We start from the raw sequence: 17,513 nt of genomic DNA, 5'->3' as shown, positions 1-17,513 counted from the left end.
AAACTGTATGAAGAGTAAATAGTATAGGAAAGAGATTGGAGGTAGAAGACTAACAATCCAGGTGAGAGATGCTGAGGGCCTAAATTAAGGCATGGCCATGGGAATAGAAAGGAGGAATAGATAAAAGAATCATTTCAAAGCCAAAGTAGGTTGTACTTTCACCTGATTGGATGCTGGAGAAGAGAAAACATGGAGGAAGCTTAAAAAAAAAAAAGAAGGTTTGTAGCTATAGATTTAATTACAACAATAAGAAAAAAGTTTAGGGCAAAGATAAAGATTTTGTTTATGTTGATTTTTGAAATGTGAAAAATTCATATTAGAAGTGGCCAGTTGGGTTTAAAAATATGAATCTAGAATTCAGGAGAAAAAGAGGTCTGGAGATACGCATTTGAAAATCATCTGAAGATGGATGATATTAAAACAATTAAGAGATCATCCTCCAACAAGACTGTAGGAAGAGACGAGAAGAAACCTTTGTCATTTTATGTAATACACATTTAAAGGTTGAACAAAGAAGGAGAAAGAAGGCAGTGAGGGAGATTGTGAGAAAGCAGAGGTGAGGAGGAGGAAAAAGAAAATGTAACCTACAGGAAGTCATGAAGGAAAAGAGTATTAAGGAGTGTTAATCAATAGTGTCAGATGTTAGAGTCAAGGACAGCTAATTGAGGCATAACCGATTGTAATATGATTAGAGAATAGGAGGTAGGTTGAGAGGAACTGGCAAATGACTGACTTTGGGTGGGGGCAGGTTAAAGCTGCCATTCCTATTTCTAGCAGAGGTGAGTGGGAGGACAATGATGATGTATGAGCTGTGGAACAGTGTGGCTAAGTTGGAATATAATGAGTTTGATTTGGGACATGATGAGCTGAAGAATATTCTTCCAGCCCTTGATTTTGTGTGTTTGTGTGTGTGTGTGTGTGTATATATACATATAAATAAAATTCCTTGTTTAGAAAGCAGGAAATAAGAAATGAACTCTGTTCTCTTTTGGTATTCTGATTGTCTTCATAAATTACTAACTCTATTATATGTTATCACCTTTATGCAGATTGTCTTTAATCAGGTCATGTGAGACAAAAAGATATGACTCTACTTAAGATTAAGCTGCGTACGAGTCCCCAGAGTCAAATAAAACTCTTTTATCTGGAAGCATATGAAGTTAATATTTAGTTCTGTGGTTTCCTTCTCTTTTTTAGAGATGCACTCAACAAAATGAAAGATGTATATGAGAAGAATCCACAAATGGGGGATCCAGGGAGTTTGCAGCCTAAATTAGCAGAGACCATGAATAACATTGACCGCCTACGAATGGAAATCCATAAGAATGAGGTAGATTTGTTATTCAGCACTTGTCAAGATAAATTATTTTTATAAACTTTATTATGATAGATGGGTTTTTGTTAGAATTATCTTCAAATGTTTATATTTAATGTTAGGGCTTATGATCTAATAGTATTATTGTGATGTGTGTTATTTAATCTCATTGAAGTTTTTTATTTAGACATTTATATAAGATTAAACATTTATACTATTTTTTTGAATCAGCTATAAAGTTGATCATTTGACCAATTTGGAATAAAGGTTTCACATCTCTAAGAATTACATAATTATAAAAACTTAAACACATTTTAAATGTAGAAGAATATCTTATGAGCTTTTAAACATATTTATTGAGCTCAGTTGTTTGCTTATTTTTTTCCCCAAGGCTTGGCTCTCTGAAGTTGAAGGCAAAACAGGTGGGAGAGGAGACAGAAGACATAGCAGTGACATAAATCATCTTGTAACACAGGGACGCGAAAGGTCATTTTTTGTATTTTATTTGTATTTCTTCTTCCCAAAGTTTTCTCACCCTTTTGTCCTAAACTTTATACAATTCGTTTTTTTCTTCCAAATTTAACAAGTTCAGCTTTTAATAACCTCAGTCTTTTGAACCTAAGTAATTTTCTGTAGTGATAATTACAGGTGAAGTAGGAAAGTTCATCTTGCTATTTAATCCTAGTTTGTTATGCATCCAAACACAGAGCTAGGAACATAGAAAATTCTGGGAGCTACAGTCTGAGGGCGTAGGCTCCTCAGGCATGGGAAGGTTTCCTAAGGTTCAAGTGGAATTAGGGTTGCTTATGCCAAAGAAAAATTTTACCATCAAATAGCTCAGAGTTTTGCGAAGAAAAAAAATATGTATTGTTAGTTTGGACCAGAGCTTCCAAAAGACACTTTGCTAAGTTTCTGTACCACTTATGACATTTCTTTGTTGATGTATTATATCTTTTTTTCCAGACTAAAAGTCCACAAATTAGGATTCACCTTAGAGAAGAATGTGAGAGGCCTAGTAACAACTCTTAGTTTTCTACTTAATTACAGTGTAATCTGAGCAAGTTCATTTTTAATGCTCCCTGAGTCTCAATTTCCTGAAATATAAAATGGAGGTTAAAATATCCACCCTTTAGGTTTGTTAGTAAAAAAGTAAATAATGTACATAAAGCCCCTAGTAGTAAATAGTGGTAATAATAGTATTACTTGGAAGAGTACATATCTTTAATCTGTTAAGAGATACCCACAAATTAGGTAAAACTCAGATTAAAAGGATCTAATTTCTTTGACATGTGTTATTTCTCTGGCTTCCAGGCTTACTGAAAGTACTGTTAAAATCTAATTCTGTAAAATTTTCCATTATTAAATCTAATTCAGTCATTTGATTCTTCAGCAAAATTATTAACATTTTTCTCTGATTTAAAAAATTTTAAGAAAAATAAATTGTATTTGTATTACCTGCTTTTTTGGATTTTTTAAGGTACCAACTTCCCTGTTACCATGATTAGTTGGAAATTTACTTTACTTTTTATTTTAGTTGAGAATCTTTTAATTTTCAGTGACAGAATGAATACTTTACCCATGCTGGCTTAAACTAAAAATGGACTTCATTGGCTGACTTTAGGGAGAGCTTGATCTAGGAGCTCAGATGTTATCCCTAGGACTCAATTTCTCTCCACCTCACAGCTGTGCTTTCTACTGTGTTGGCTTCCTTTTAAGGCTCCAAAGCTCTAGGCGACTATTCCTGCAGGTTCGAGTCTAGTAGAAAAGGGACAGAGTGAGTTCTCTTCCAAGAGTCCCAAGCAAAAGTTTCTGTGCATTTCTTACATCTGATTAGGTTACAGGACTTCTTGTGAACTGGTTATATAGATGCTTGCTCTGATGGACCACTCCAGATCCAGAATAGAAACAATTCCACCTGAAGCGTGTGAACTAAACATGGGTCTGCATGGGTCCCCTAAGGAATTTTAGGATGATAAATTTGGGATGATGGAAGACAAGGGTCTGGAACGTTTTTGTGTCTTATCTCTAGACCCAGTGATAGTGAGATGTATTTACTGAATAATACTTTGTGCCTAGAATATTGTAATCTTGTAGTTTTTTTTTAATTCAGGAAATTCAGCAAAGCAGCATTTTGTATTAGAAGTAATTTGTATACTTGACATTTGAAAAAAATAGGGCTTAAGTGGAAACCGTGTGATTAATGTTTAATTTTTGGAATTGATCCTGAGGTGATCAATTTATAAATAATATATAGAATTCTCATGTTTATGATACTTGATCGAAGATAATTTTTTGTTTTATAGTCCTGAGGGAAGTTACACTGATGATGCAAACCAGGAAGTCCGTGGGCCACCCCAACAGCATGGCCACCACAGTGAGTTTGATGATGAATTTGAGGATGATGATCCCTTGCCTGCTATTGGACACTGCAAAGCTATCTACCCTTTTGATGGTATGATTTTCTTAATAATATTGTATTTGATAAAATTGGTTCTTTAAAAGTATTTACATCAAGTCACTCACTGTAGTATCCTTATTTAAGTAATATACATGGTCAGAAAATTATTATCCCATTTCTTTAGTATGCATACTTTTGTTACAACTGTGTTACAAATGTAGGTATTTTTCTTCCATACATGGAATTAAAAGGAAATTACCCACGTTACTAGCATCCTAATACAGATTATTAGTTAATTATCAATTTTGGTCAATGCAGAATTTTCACTAGAGTTCTTACTGTGTACATGTCCTAAACAAAGTTGAGGCAGCTTGAACTTGTAGCCCAACCCAGGAAGCGGGATGCTGGTGGATGCCACTTCATGTTCTTCCTTGTAGCTTACTAACATTAAGAGACAGGTACAAGGCATAGCTAGCTGAATGCCATCATCATATACTGAGTCCGTAGGCCACCTGTTTAGATGAAAGTGGGAGAGAATGTAGTTGCTACTGACTATGCTATCTCCTACTCTATGAAAGTTGAAGAACAAACTCTGGAAGGGAAGTAAGGCACTGAGGCCTTTTCCTGCAGATTTTTAGTTCCTCTTTATCCTGGACTCTGAAAAATACTTTCCCTCAACTAACAGGAGAACTGAGTAACACTTTCATAAATAAACTTGTAAAATGGTGCTTGATTTAAGGTCTTTCTCCCCCCTTCGTGTTGGTTTAAAATTGAGCAAAGTTTCTAGTAACTTCTTATTAGAAAATATATTAAATTTAAGACCTTGCAGCCCAGTGCAGTGATGTGTGCTGTAGTCCCAGACACTTGGGAGGCTGCGGTGAGAGGACTGCTTGAGCCCAGGAGTTCGAATCCAGCCTGGGCAGTAAGACCCTATCTCCAAAACAAAATAAAACAAACTTGCTATAATGTAATCGAGAGAGTAGGGGAGTAATTTGGCACATGTTAAATGAAGATTCAGTTGTGAAAATTGTACTGCTAAGCAGGTTGGGGGTGGTTGGGGATAGAGAGTAAAAGAGCTGTGTATGGCCATTCTGTTTCTACCATCTCTAGAGTCAAACCCGTATTTTTCTCTGTTCTCCCTTCAAACTCCCTTCAAAGAAGGAAAAAATTTTTTCCTTCTTTCTTCCCACTCTTTCGCTATCTAGTTACTGTTTTCGTAATCCATACCTGCTGAATTTTTTTAGATAGTAATACTACTAAAATTTGGGAAAAGAGTTGGAATAGTGACATAGGAATGAGAATATCCTGTCAAATCATGCAATGTCACTGTGACTCGGTTAACTTCATCCGTTACATCCATTACAGGGTGATGTTATTCAGCCCCGCAGGCTTATTATGCAGCTCAAATGAGAGAATGTATATGAAAGTGCTGGGTAAGCCACAGAGCACAATAGAGATGTTGCTAGTGACGATCAGTAGTTCCAGGGACATTGAAATCTAGTAGGGTTTCATTGTATTTTGTGCGTTGTATTTGTAACTTAAAAAAAAATTATCACAATGCTTAAATTATGCTGTGAAAACTCTCATCTAGGACATAATGAAGGTACTCTAGCAATGAAAGAAGGTGAAGTTCTCTACATTATAGAGGAGGACAAAGGTGACGGATGGACAAGAGCTCGGAGACAGAACGGTGAAGAAGGCTACGTTCCCACGTCATACATAGATGTAACTCTAGAGAAAAACAGTAAAGGTGCAGTAACTTATATCTAAACTAACCAGGCACCTTTGTGCCATGTGTGACATAGGAAGAGTAACATAAAATGAAAACACATTCAACAGGTTGAAAAAAATAAGGAAACTTAAAGGGCATCCAAGATTAATTGTTCACTATGTGAGCTGAGTGTAGGCTTGATCTTGTGAATATTACCACAAGAAACATTTTGTGGCACTTTACTGTTTGAGTAACGTGTTGGTGTGAAGCTTAATTGATGCCTTTTGCTTTATGTCCTGCTTAAGTCTGTGTGAAGGATTTGTGTTTTTCTGCCTTACAAATAGAATTTGATTTATTGGGCAGGAATTCATGGATAGTAATGCTCTCTGCCCCTTTACTTCAGAAAACACAGTGACTCTAGTGAATTGGAATAAGTGAAACTGCTCTGAAATGCTATGGAAAGCCGACTCCCCAAAGAGTGGTTTCTTCTAGAAGTTTGAATTTGTAGCTACAGTTTCCAAGAAGAAAAATAGTAGTTGGATAATTTGGTAAAATAATAACATCATTTTCATTTTCTTCCCTTTTCTTAACTTTGGTTTCCTAAAGGAAGAAAATAAGCACATAGCACATAATCTATTTAAATAGATTTAAAGAGAGTTTCAAAATAAATCTCCTGGTCTAGCTCTTAGGTGAATAAAACAGATTTTGTTTGAGACCTCAAAATATTTTGAGGTTAACTGGTAATTTTCAATAATTTACAGGCTTCCTTCCAAACTAATCTCATACTTGTATGTTTCATCTTGAAAATATCTTTTGGGAAATACCACTTTAGTGATTATTTAGCATTTAGCAGTTACACATAGGAAAATACACAGTTATATAGAAAAATACACATTTGAAGATAGAGGAAACCTTGAATGGAGGGGAAGTGTTGACAAATTTTAATTTTTAAAGGAGAAACTTTTTGACTATCTGGGTTAGAGGAAGATATGTATACCACCATTTAGGGCATTTTGTTATTTCTGCTGAATCATTAGTTATTAGGATAGATAAATTTTTCCAATTAGTTTCAGCAAGCATTGTTGGAGACACTGTGCAGTCAAGGATTGTGCAGTGCTGGTTGTGTGATCACACCCTGAGTCAGTGGTGTGGGGAAGTAAAGTGTGAAGAAGCAGTAAGATTGGTTTTTAATTTTGCCCATGTTTTAAATTTTCCTGGTGTTTTCAGTAGCTGACTATAAAATGATTAGAGACATTTGGGACAGGCACTTTAAACTGAACACCCCTTTTGGTTTTACCAAAGGTCTTCAGTAATTGTTCTTTTCTTTTTCCTCCTGGACTGCAGGTTCCTGAAGAGGGTTTCTGAGGAAATGGGCAAGATGTTGAAGGAGGTTACATGCAGCTGCTTTTGGGGGAGGGTATTAGAGTTGTCAGGCTCAAAGAGTGAGAGAAGCAAGTTGCATGAGTGCATGCAGACGTGATTATTTTTTTACTAACTTCATTAGCATTTCCATACATTGTTTTTAAAAATCATAATACCAACCCTTAAGTTCCTAGTTCACAGTTATTCCCACAAAAGAAAAAGCCAACAATAGTGTACCATTTTTCTATTTATTTTATTGCTGTCTAATCAATAAAGAATGCAGAGCTGTCAAAAAATGTGTCTTTCATTAGCTGTCCCAACAGGATTGTCTCCCTCCCAGCTCTGTTTTAATTGGCTTTTAGACCCACTATCTGTCAGATCCTTGCCATCTGTCAGTGTCTGCCTGCGCCACCTCCGTGCTTGCTTTAACATCCTGTTGCATGTCTAGAGTGATTGAGCTAGATTTTTCAGGCATGTCTTTAGATTCCCTTGTTCTTGTCAAAGCCTTTGTTTTGTTTTACATTTGTAGTGCAAATCACTTTGTCAAACATCTCCAGCACTAATGTTTCCATCCTAGTATTTGTGCACACTGCTATAACTTCCCCACTGCAAACATTCCAGTTTTGGCATTACGAAGAAGTAGCCTGTGAACCTGAAGTATTTATGATAAGAAAAAGAAAACATCTCTGCTGTAGCCTACAGCCCAGTTGAAAGAACTCTTTGAAACGTGATACATCTTCAGCACCTCAGTCTGGGAAGAATCTATAGTCAGCACTGAAATCCTGGCATAATAAACACAGAAGATACTCACCACCTCAAGACAAAGGACTATTGTCAAAAGTCAGCTGCTTCCATTCAAATGCTGCCTTAAACTAGAGTGCCTAAATCTGTTGATTGCCAACACTACCACTACAGTATCCCACAAAGGGCTTTATGTGTCAGCTCAGTGCGACCTCCTTTAACTCTGCAGCACTGCTGCAGCTGCAGCTGCCGATGTAGCCTCGGTAGGTGGCTATTAGAGCTCTACCATATACAGTGGTGCATCTTCAAATTTATGCATCAAACTAAAGACATGTCCAAGTCCATTTTAATTTCCTCAGTGTTTTTATGAGAAGTTTTATGGACCTCCCCCAATTGTCTTTTTATTTTGGGTTATGATGATCATGTTTGATAATTACAATGATAGTCTGTTTCCACGTGATGCTTTTGTTTGAACCTGATAAAATTTAGTGAAACTTTGTAATGATCTATGTGCACTTTTACTTGTAAAATGGAATTTCTGTATGTTTATACTTGTAAATATGATTGTTGTTAGTGCTCCTGTTGCTCATGGTGTCCTGCCTCGCATTTGTGATTCTGTTAATGACTTGTATCTTAACTAATTTCTTAGTAGTGTTGTAATAGGGAGATGGGGCAGGTGGGGGGTTATTTGTACCACTGAATCTTCATTAATTTGGTTCTTTACTGTTTTGAGGGGAGAAAGAACGTGAAATGGTTTGTGTATTATTGAATTTTAAGCAATATTTTAGAAGCTGTGTGACTGCTTTAATAACTTTTTCCCAGTGTTATTTGAATCATACTACCCGTTATACTAAAGCTGAATGACAATTGTGTGAAAGTTTCTGCCTTTATAAGATCAAGTCACCACTGTTACACAGCTGACATATAGTGTATTACCTTTGCGGCTAGTAAACTATAAAGTTTAGATATTGAATCTCGTTACAGGGTTATTTATATAATGTGACATTATTCAGTACTGACAGACTACATGAAGTAGTTTTAAAATCTAGTGCTATTTTTATTTTAAAGGTTAGCAATGAGGAGGAAATGTGATCTGGCTGTGTTTGTCTTCTGTACAAAGCCTGAAGTGCTTATGGTTTTTTGGCTAACAGCCACAGAGGGCAAAGTTTAAGACTTTCTTGTAAGAACTAACTGTTCTTTTCAAGCTACTGTTTGTTTTTCTAAAAGCAGGATCTGCTTCCGTAGGAGGCAAGTTCCTTGATGTGGAATAGTGCAACCTGTATATGGGTTGTTATAATAGGAAAGACATTTGTACTTGCACAGTTTAAATCATTCTTAAATTTTGAACATGTGAATTGTCCCAAAAAATCTTTAATTTTTTGGTAATTTTTACTCTTTTTGTGCACATGTTTGATTTCTTAATGGTAAATCCTTCATTTAAAGATAGTGTTCTCTGTTGAGAATATTTTCATGGAATAAAACAATCTTTTCATGGCCTGTTAAGGTGTTTAGTGTGTGATCTTTCATTGCTATGTGAATCAGAGATGTGATGATTTTGTTCTTGAATGTGCCAAGTCTCAGATAATACAGAGTAGATGACAAATTCCATAAGTGGGACAAGTTTTTTTTTTTGTTTTTTTTGCAAAGCAGTTTTGGAAATTTTATTCTAATTTTGGTTTCTCTAAGCTTTCCTAAAGGAAAAAAAACGTTTGCTGTCTCTTTAGAGTGAATTTAAATTGCACGCAATAATTTGGATTTATCTTTCTTCTCCAGTAGCTGTGTTGCATTGACTTTCCTTTTACACCATCTATCCACTGCAACCATAAGAACTGTCCCTGTACCTCATAGCCCAATCTAGCCACTACACACTGGACAGCATTTCCTGTGCTCCGGCTTGATTCCTAATCAGTTACAACACCCAAGTCTTCCTGGCATTTCAAAGCATGGAAAGAACATTTGCCATAATTAGTGACACATTATCTGTAACTTCAGGAAGTCTAATTTCAGAAGATTCACCTTTTAAAAAATGCAAATGTGAAACTATGACTGCAAACTTTTAGAAACTCAGAAAAGGGAATAAAATTCAGGGTAGATGCTGAACAATGGGAGGTTACGATTGTTGAGATGAAAATTTAGAGATCAATGCCAAGTTTGGAAGTAGGAACACACAAAACAATGAAAATAGGAAAATAGTGTCAATTGTTAAAGCTTCAGATGGACAGAGGTTTGGGGTGGGGAGCTCAAAACAATGAAAAAGGCTTTTATTATCAAAACTAAGATCAGTGAAATCACTTCCTATTTGCGAGGGGAAGATAACGTCCTTATAACAATAACAACAAATGAAAAGTCTCTCTAGTCTCATTGAAAAGGATTTTATTTTGAAGAACGTACAGGTTAAGTATTCCTTATCTGAAATGCTGGGGACCAGAAATGTTTCCGATTTTTTTAAAAAAATATTTTCATTACATACTTAACAATTAAGCATCCTTAATCCCCAAATCCAAAATTCTCCAGTCAGCATTTCCTTTGAGCATCATGTCATTGCTCAAAAAGTTTCAGATTTTGGAGTTTTGAATTTGGGATACTCGTATTAGCTTAGGTAAAAAAAAAATGCTTAAGAAACAACCTATTTCAATGAGCTCATATACCTAGGATCAATGTATTCCTGAGTATAGTCACTGTCAGGAATTAGGGAAACTACAGAAAACATAAGATGCGCCAAAAGATTGGGGAATTGGCAAACATACATTTTGAAGAGTAAATTCTGAGAAGTTGGACAACAACCCTTGAAAGTATTAGATAATGTTAGCTTTTAGGGGACAGTGTATTGGGCAACTGACTGAGGTTCCTAAGAATAAGCCATGTCAAAATAGCCTCATTTCTTTCTTTTGATACAAATGGGGGGAATTCTAAGACAAATTAGTGTCTTGCTTTCAACACAATTTCAGTTTGACAAGATTTCTTATTTCCTGTGAGTTGTGACAGCACTATTAGGGATATGGGAGCATTTGACGACCTGATTTGGTAAACCCAGAATCTCCATCCTGAGGAGTTTCTTGTGGATAATATGTATATGTATGTTATGAACCATTATAAATATATCACCTAGTTTAACAAATAGAATATTACCAGGTGGGCGCAGTGGAAGCACTGTGAGAGTGTGGAGTGAGACAGACAAAAACTACAAGGTTCCAATTCTGGCAAACCAAGATGAGCAATCCCCAACCATCTTACTCCCTCTTTCACCCTTTTCTCCATTCTCTTCTATGGCTGAGAGCTGCTGCCACTGGCTCTTGGCATATAGCCAGCACCCAGATGGTGCTGTGCTGTCTGATGAGGGTAGGAGGTGAGATGGCGATCCATTGCCTGTTCCCTCTCTTCAGGTGCCAGGCAGTGGTTAGTAAACTAATGACAGTGGTCAGCTGAATGGGGGAAGTCACTGGAAGAGGTTGCAGTTCCTTGTGTCAAATCACAGGGGCATCATTTCCCTGGTGACAGCCATATCAAGCAAAAGATTACACCAACCCATTTGTTTAAACAAAGAACTTGAAAATTATTAGTGATTTATAAATGGTTTGTGCTACTTACATCACTTGATAAAGTTTTATGTAGTTTAAAGAATAAAATGAATTATCTTGTTGATTTGTACACTGATTTATATATTTATGAATTTAGTAATATCCCACTTATCAAATATTTTAAATATTCCATTGTATCTTGAGAATTGGCTTTTTCACTCAACATCATTTCTAAGATTTATCCTTGTTTATGCATAATTTTGTTGTGTATAGTATTCCTTTATAAAAGTATACACAAATTGTCCATCCTCTTGATGGACATTTGGGCTACTAGTTTTGCTAGTAAAAAATATACTGCTTATGTGTATCTATGTACATGTTTACTGATTTCAGAGTTTCTTTAAAATTGTACCGAGGAGTAGAATTGCTAGGTTATGGTTATAGTTTTCATTATAATTTTAGATTCAAGGGGCACGTGTTCAGGCTTATTACGTGGATATATTGTGTGCTGCTGTTGAGCTTTGGACTTCTAATGATCCTTTTGCCCAAGTAGTGAACATAGTAACCAATAGGCATTTTTTCAAGCCTTTCTCCCCTCTCTCACTCCCCGCTTTTGAGATCCCCAGTGTCTATTGTTTCCATCTTTATGTACATGTTTACCCAATGTTTTGCTCCCACTTATAAGTGAGGACATGCAGTAGTATTTGGTTTTCTGTTTCTGCATTAATTTGCTTAGGGCAATGGCTTCCAGCTGCATCCATGTTACTGCAAAGAATATGATTTCATTCTTTTCCATGGTTGTGTAGTGTTCCATGGTGTGTATGTACCACATTTTCTTTTCTTTTTTTTTTTTTTGAGGTGGAGTTTTGCTCTTGTAACCCAGGCTGGAGTGCAATGGTGTGATCTCTGCTCACTGCAACCTCCGCCTCCTGGGTTCAAGTGATTCTCCTGCCTCCACCTCCTGAGTAGCTGGGATTACAGGTGCCCGCCACCACACCCGGCTAATTTTTGTATTTTTAGTAGAGACAGGGTTTCACCATGTTAGCCAGGCTGGTTTCGAACTCCTGACCTCAGGCCACCCGCCTTGGTCTCCCAAAGCACTGGGATTACAGGCGTGAGCCACCACGCCTAGCCACCACATTTGCTTTATCCAGTCAACCATTAATGGGCACCTGGGTTGATTCTATGTCTTTGCTGTTGTGAATAGTGCTGTGATAAATACACGAGTGCAGATGTCTTTTTGGTAGAATGATTTCTTTTCCTTTGGGTATATACCCAGTAATGCAATTGCTGGGTCAAATGGTGTAATTTTAGTTTCAGTTCTTTGAGAAATCTCCAAACTGCTTTCCACAGGGGTTGAACTAATTTGCATTCCCACCAACAGTGTATAAGCATTCCCTTTTCTTCACAACCTTGCCAACATGTTTTTTTTGTTTGTTTGTTTGTTTTTTTTTACTTTTCAATAGCCATTCTGACTGGTGTGAGCTGATATTGTGGTTTTGATTTGCATCTCTCTGATGACTAATGATAGAATTTTTTCATGTTTGTTGGCTGCTAGTATGTCTTCTGAGAAGTGTCTGTTCATGTCCGTTGCCCACTTTTTAATGTTATTTTCTTGCTGATTTAAGTTCCTTATAGATTCTGGATATTAGTCCTTGGTCAGATGTGTAGTGTGCAAATATTTGCTCCCATTCTGTAGGTTGTCCGTTTAATCTGTTGATAGTTTCTTTTGCTATGCAGAAGCTCTTTGGTTTAGTTGGATCTTAGTTGTCAACTTTTGTTCTTGTTGCATTTGCTTTAGAGGACTTAGTCATAAATTCTTTGCTTAGGCCAATATCTAGAAGAGTATTTTCTAGGTTTTCTTCTAGGCTTTTTATAGTTTGAGATCTTTCAGTTAAGTCTTTAGTTCATCTTAATTTTTGTATATTGTGAGAAGTAGGGGTCCAGCTTCATTCTGCATATGGTTAGTTTTCCCAGCACCATTTATTGAATAGGGTATCCTTTCCCTATTATTTATTTTGTCGACTGTTGAGGATCAGTTGGTTGTAGGTGTGCAGCAGCTTTATTTCAGGGGTCCCTACTCTGTTCCATTGGTCTATTGTGTCTATTTTTGTACCAGTACCATGCTGGTTTGGTTACTGTAGTCTTGTAGTATAGTTTGAAGTCAGGTAATGTGATACCCTCCACTTTATTCTTTTTGCTTAGGATTGCCTTAGCTATTCCAACTCTTTTTTCATTCCATATGAATTTTAGAATAGTTTTTTCTAATTCTGTGAAAAATGACATTGGTAATTTGATAGGAATAGTGTTGAATCTATATATTGCTTTGGGCAATATGGACATTTTAATGATATTGATTCTTCCAACCCATGAACACTGATTGATTTTCCATTTGTTTGTGTCATCTATGATTTCTTTCAGCAGTGTTTCAGCAGTCCTAGTTTTGTTTTGGTTTTTTTTTTGGTGACTATGGTAAATGAGATTATATTCTGGATTTGGTTCTCAGCTTGAATGTTATTGGTATGTCGAAATGCTTCTGATTGTTGTACATTGATTTTGCATCCTGAGGCTTTGTTTAAGTCATTTATGAGGTCTGGGAGTCTTTTGGTAGAATCTTTAGGGTTTTCTAGGTATAGAATCATATCAGCACAGAGAAAATATGACTTCCCTTTTTCCCAGTTGGGTGCCTTTTATTTCTTTCTCTTGCCTGACTGCTCTGGCTAGGACTTCCTTAATTTTCATTTTTAAAATATAATGCCACATTTTCCTCCCAAAGTTATTGTAATATTTTTACACTCCCACAAGCATCATATAAGGGTTATTCATTTTCCATATCCTGGCCAGCACTTAGGAGTCAGACTTCAATTTTTGTCAGTTAAAGGATATAAAAGAGCATTTCAGTGTAGGCTTAAATTGTGTTGCCCTGATGATAGATGTTGTGTATCTTCATGTTTACTATGTTTCCCCTTCTTGTAAAAACCCTGTTTTATCTTCATCCTTTTTTTTTTTGGTCGATTGTCTTTTTATATTTATTCATGGAAGCTCTTTGCGTATTAAGGATGCTAATTGTGTTAGTTATCTCTTACTGTGTAACACAGCTGGCTATTTTGGCTCAGGGTTTCTCATGAGGTAGCAGTCCAACTGCTGGCTGAGGTTGTAGTCACCTCAAGGCTTTGACTGGGGCTGGAGAGTCCACTTCCAAGATTATCCATGTGGTTGCTGGTAAGCCTCTGTTCCTTGCTGGCTGTTGGCCAAAGGCTACAGTTCCTTGCCATGTGGACCTCTCCATAGGGATACTCACAAGGTGGCATCTTGCTTTCCCCAGAGTGAGTGATCCAAGACTCAAGACAGAAGCTATAGTCTTCTCATAACCTATCTCAGATGCAACATTTCTGCCCTGTGTGCTTCGTTGCACAAACAAAGCCTGGTATAATGCAGGAAGGGACAACACAGAGTGTGAGCATCAGGAGGTAGAGAACATTGGGGACCATCTTGGAGGCTGCCTACCATAGTATTCTGTTGTCCATTTTATGTGTTGCCAATATCTCTGATTTTTCAGGTTCTCTATGATGTCTTTTGAATGGAATTTATTCATTTTAATGCAGATTAATCATTATTTTATAATTAATGCTTTTTCTAAGAAATTCTTACTTGATTCAAAGTAAAAGATATTTTCTTCTAAAAGTATTATGATTTTGCCTTTCACATGTAGGTTCTTAACTCATCCAGATTTTATTTCTGTATATGATAAGAGGTAAGAGACCATTTTCCCCCTTTCATTTGCTTAACCAATTGTTCAAGAATTAAAGTCATCCTTTCCCCCACTTATCAACAGTATCACTCTGTCATGTTAAATTTCTGATGAAACCTTAATTACTATAGCTTAATAATAAGCTTTTATATCTGGTAGACACCACCAACCTGGGACCACTGTAAATCAATTTCTTGGTTTTGGATTTTGTAATTTTTACTCCAGACCTGTATGAGGACAGGCGTATGGTTGCAAACCCTCACTGAAGACTATAGTCATTATAATTATTTTCTTCCTGGAGCTGTACGTGAAGACAGTCATGTTTCCTGGCAACCTTCCTTTGCTGGCAGATGAATGTCTTCTATTCCATTAACAGGGACCCTTTAAGGATTCCTGCTTAATGGAGGCATTTTAAGTAAGTTCCCCCAAGACAGACACTCATTCACTGAGCTGACGTTACTCTTTGCCTCTAGGTCTGCCCCGGCTCTTAAGTTCTCATGAGGAGTTGATTCAAATTTGCTGTACCTTTTTCAGGTGCAGTGGGGAGAGAAGTTTGTTCCTTGGGGATTTCTACCAAGGTTGATCATACACTAAAAGGTATGTTTTTTAAAACGTATTCAAGATTTAGTTATGGTGAGAGGGCTAAGAACATCTGAACCACCATATTGCCAGAAGTAGAAATGTGCTTTGGTTTTTTTCAACAAAAAATTACAAAGTGGCACCTTTTAAAAAATGTGGCACATTTTAAAAACCCATCATAGGGTGATAGTTAAGTTACAGTGTAACTTCTGTAACCAATAAATCATATTTTTTAAAGGCTATTTAACATCATGGAGAAATTTTCACAGCCGGTTTAAGATGAATATAAAAGTTGGTATGGTCCTAATATTACTTAAAATAGAAGAAGGAAAAACAGATTATTAAAAGTTTGACAGTTGATGGCAGAGTAACAATACGTTAAAGTCTTATATTCCAAATTTTGTACAATAGGGAAAGTTGAGAGGGATATTGCTAAACTAGAAAGAAACTAGAAAGTACCCCCTTTGCAAAATGAGAAACCTAGAAAGCCAACCTAGGAAACTCATTGTTGTACTTACCAGCTAGAGGAAAAGGTAAAACAGTTGATTACTCTGAAATATGTGAAGAGATGTTAAGTTCATCATAACATCTGGGTGCCCAGTTTGTATAGGGTGTTGTGCTGCACATGGAATTCAATGAGGTAAACTTGGCCTTACTCCACCTGCTAGCAAGTACCATAGCTTGAGTTTGAACCCAGGTCCTGTGGAGCTGTTTCTACCTTGTGTCACTATCACTCTGCCTTTTAATCCAGCAATATTAAATTTTTCATACCACTTTCATTCATTTTGATTTACTATCAGGATACGGTGCCTAGGGAAGAGCATGCCTGAGGTGGCTAAGAGGTAGAATTATTGTACCAAGATGAGTTGTTTAATATGAAAGAGACTGGATACAACTGTTTCACAAAAAGATGTATTTTCATTCATGAGTATTTACATTTTTCATATTTGTTTAAAGAATATCATATAACTGATACCTTCTGAAATGTTTCATGCTTTAAAACTCTTCTATTTACACTTATCTGACATGGAATTAAAACTAAAATGGTCAAATACCATGATACTAGAAAGCAACCAGCCAGCATAACTAGGTCTTCTCTTAAATTTGCTGATCAACATTAGCAGTAGTTACCTTAATAATAAATTATTCATTTTAAAATCAGTAGTAACTGTAGACAATTCATAAATAAGTGTGCTCTGTGCAATTTACACATTTAATATCCTGTGGATACTAAAAGCTTGTATATTGTCAGATTTGCACATTATTACTTCATCAAATAGTAAGCTTTCCCAAAGATGAAGCTGGGGAAACTTGAAAAGATATTCTAAAGGTTCTCTGGAGAGTTATCAAAGCTCTGCCTGCTTTACAGGAGGAGGTTCCAATTTACGTGAGAGGGCAGTTAAAATCTGGTTGAATTTCTCATATCTCTCTGTCTGATTGACTTGTGCGCCTTTGCTGCCCCATAGCAATCGCATTTGAAATTCAGTCTTGCAGATTTCATTCATTTCTTCATCGAGTTGAAAACCTAATCAAAACAAAACAAAATAAACAAAAAGTTACTTCAGTTCTGCCTAAGATGTGTTAAAAATAGACTGAAAGCGCTGGGCGCAGTGGCTCACGCCTGTAATCCCAGCACTTTGGGAGGCTGAGGTGGGTGGATCACGAGATCAGGAGATCGAGACCATCCTGGCTAACACAGTGAAACCCCGTCTCTACTAAAAAAAAAATACAAAAAATTAGCCAGGCATGGTGGCGAGTGCCTGTAGTCCCAGCTACTCGGGAGGCTGAGGCAGGAGAATGGCGTGAACCCAGGAGGCGGAGCTTGCAGTGAGCGAGATTGCGCCACTGCATTGCAGCCTGGGCGACGGAGCGAGACTCCGTCTCAAAAAAAAAAAAAAAAAAAAAGACTGAAAGCTTGCTTAAAGTAGAATCAAAATGAACATCTTCTCTCTCTCAGAACTTTAAAAAATGTCCCCAAAGTAAAATATAGGATCTATTCTAAATAAGGGAGAGCAGAGCCCCACCCCTGAGCACCTTCAGAGAAGAAATAACAGGTAAACTCATTAAAAAACAATAGAGTGAAATTGGTTTGTACAAACCACTGTGGGAAGTAGTGCTGTGGGAAGGAGGGTTCATTG

At 36.7% G+C, this 17,513-nt stretch overlaps 2 protein-coding genes across 12 annotated transcripts in view; one reads left to right on the top strand and one right to left on the bottom strand.

Annotated features, from left to right (window-relative positions):
* Positions 1-9,030, top strand: part of FNBP1L (formin binding protein 1 like) — a 99,164-nt gene extending 90,134 nt beyond the window's left edge. For 4 of the 6 annotated variants that reach the window (XM_009247768.4, XM_054554145.2, XM_054554137.2 and 1 more), the window contains 4 exons: positions 1,198-1,330; positions 1,707-1,801; positions 3,619-3,767; positions 5,305-9,030. In XM_009247768.4, coding sequence (XP_009246043.1) covers positions 1,198-1,330; positions 1,707-1,801; positions 3,619-3,767; positions 5,305-5,483 — 556 coding nt within the window. In that variant the 3' untranslated portion in view covers positions 5,484-9,030. The remainder of the gene's footprint in view (positions 1-1,197; positions 1,331-1,706; positions 1,802-3,618; positions 3,768-5,304) is intronic. The other 2 variants (XM_002810596.5, XM_054554140.2) reach the window with 1 other exon arrangement.
* Positions 9,031-16,273: 7,243 nt separating this feature from the next.
* The window catches only part of BCAR3 (BCAR3 adaptor protein, NSP family member), a 282,319-nt gene continuing 281,079 nt past the window's right edge, over positions 16,274-17,513 (bottom strand). For all 6 annotated transcript variants that reach the window (XM_063718417.1, XM_054554113.1, XM_054554110.1 and 3 more), the window contains one exon: positions 16,274-16,900. In XM_063718417.1, coding sequence (XP_063574487.1) covers positions 16,722-16,900 — 179 coding nt within the window. In that variant the 3' untranslated portion in view covers positions 16,274-16,721. The remainder of the gene's footprint in view (positions 16,901-17,513) is intronic.

The sequence above is a fragment of the Pongo abelii genome, chromosome 1 (genome assembly GCF_028885655.2).
Source record: "Pongo abelii isolate AG06213 chromosome 1, NHGRI_mPonAbe1-v2.0_pri, whole genome shotgun sequence".
Classification (NCBI taxonomy): domain Eukaryota; kingdom Metazoa; phylum Chordata; class Mammalia; order Primates; family Hominidae; genus Pongo; species Pongo abelii.
Note: the sequence above shows the minus strand (reverse complement) of the source record. Positions and strands in the feature narration are given on the sequence as shown.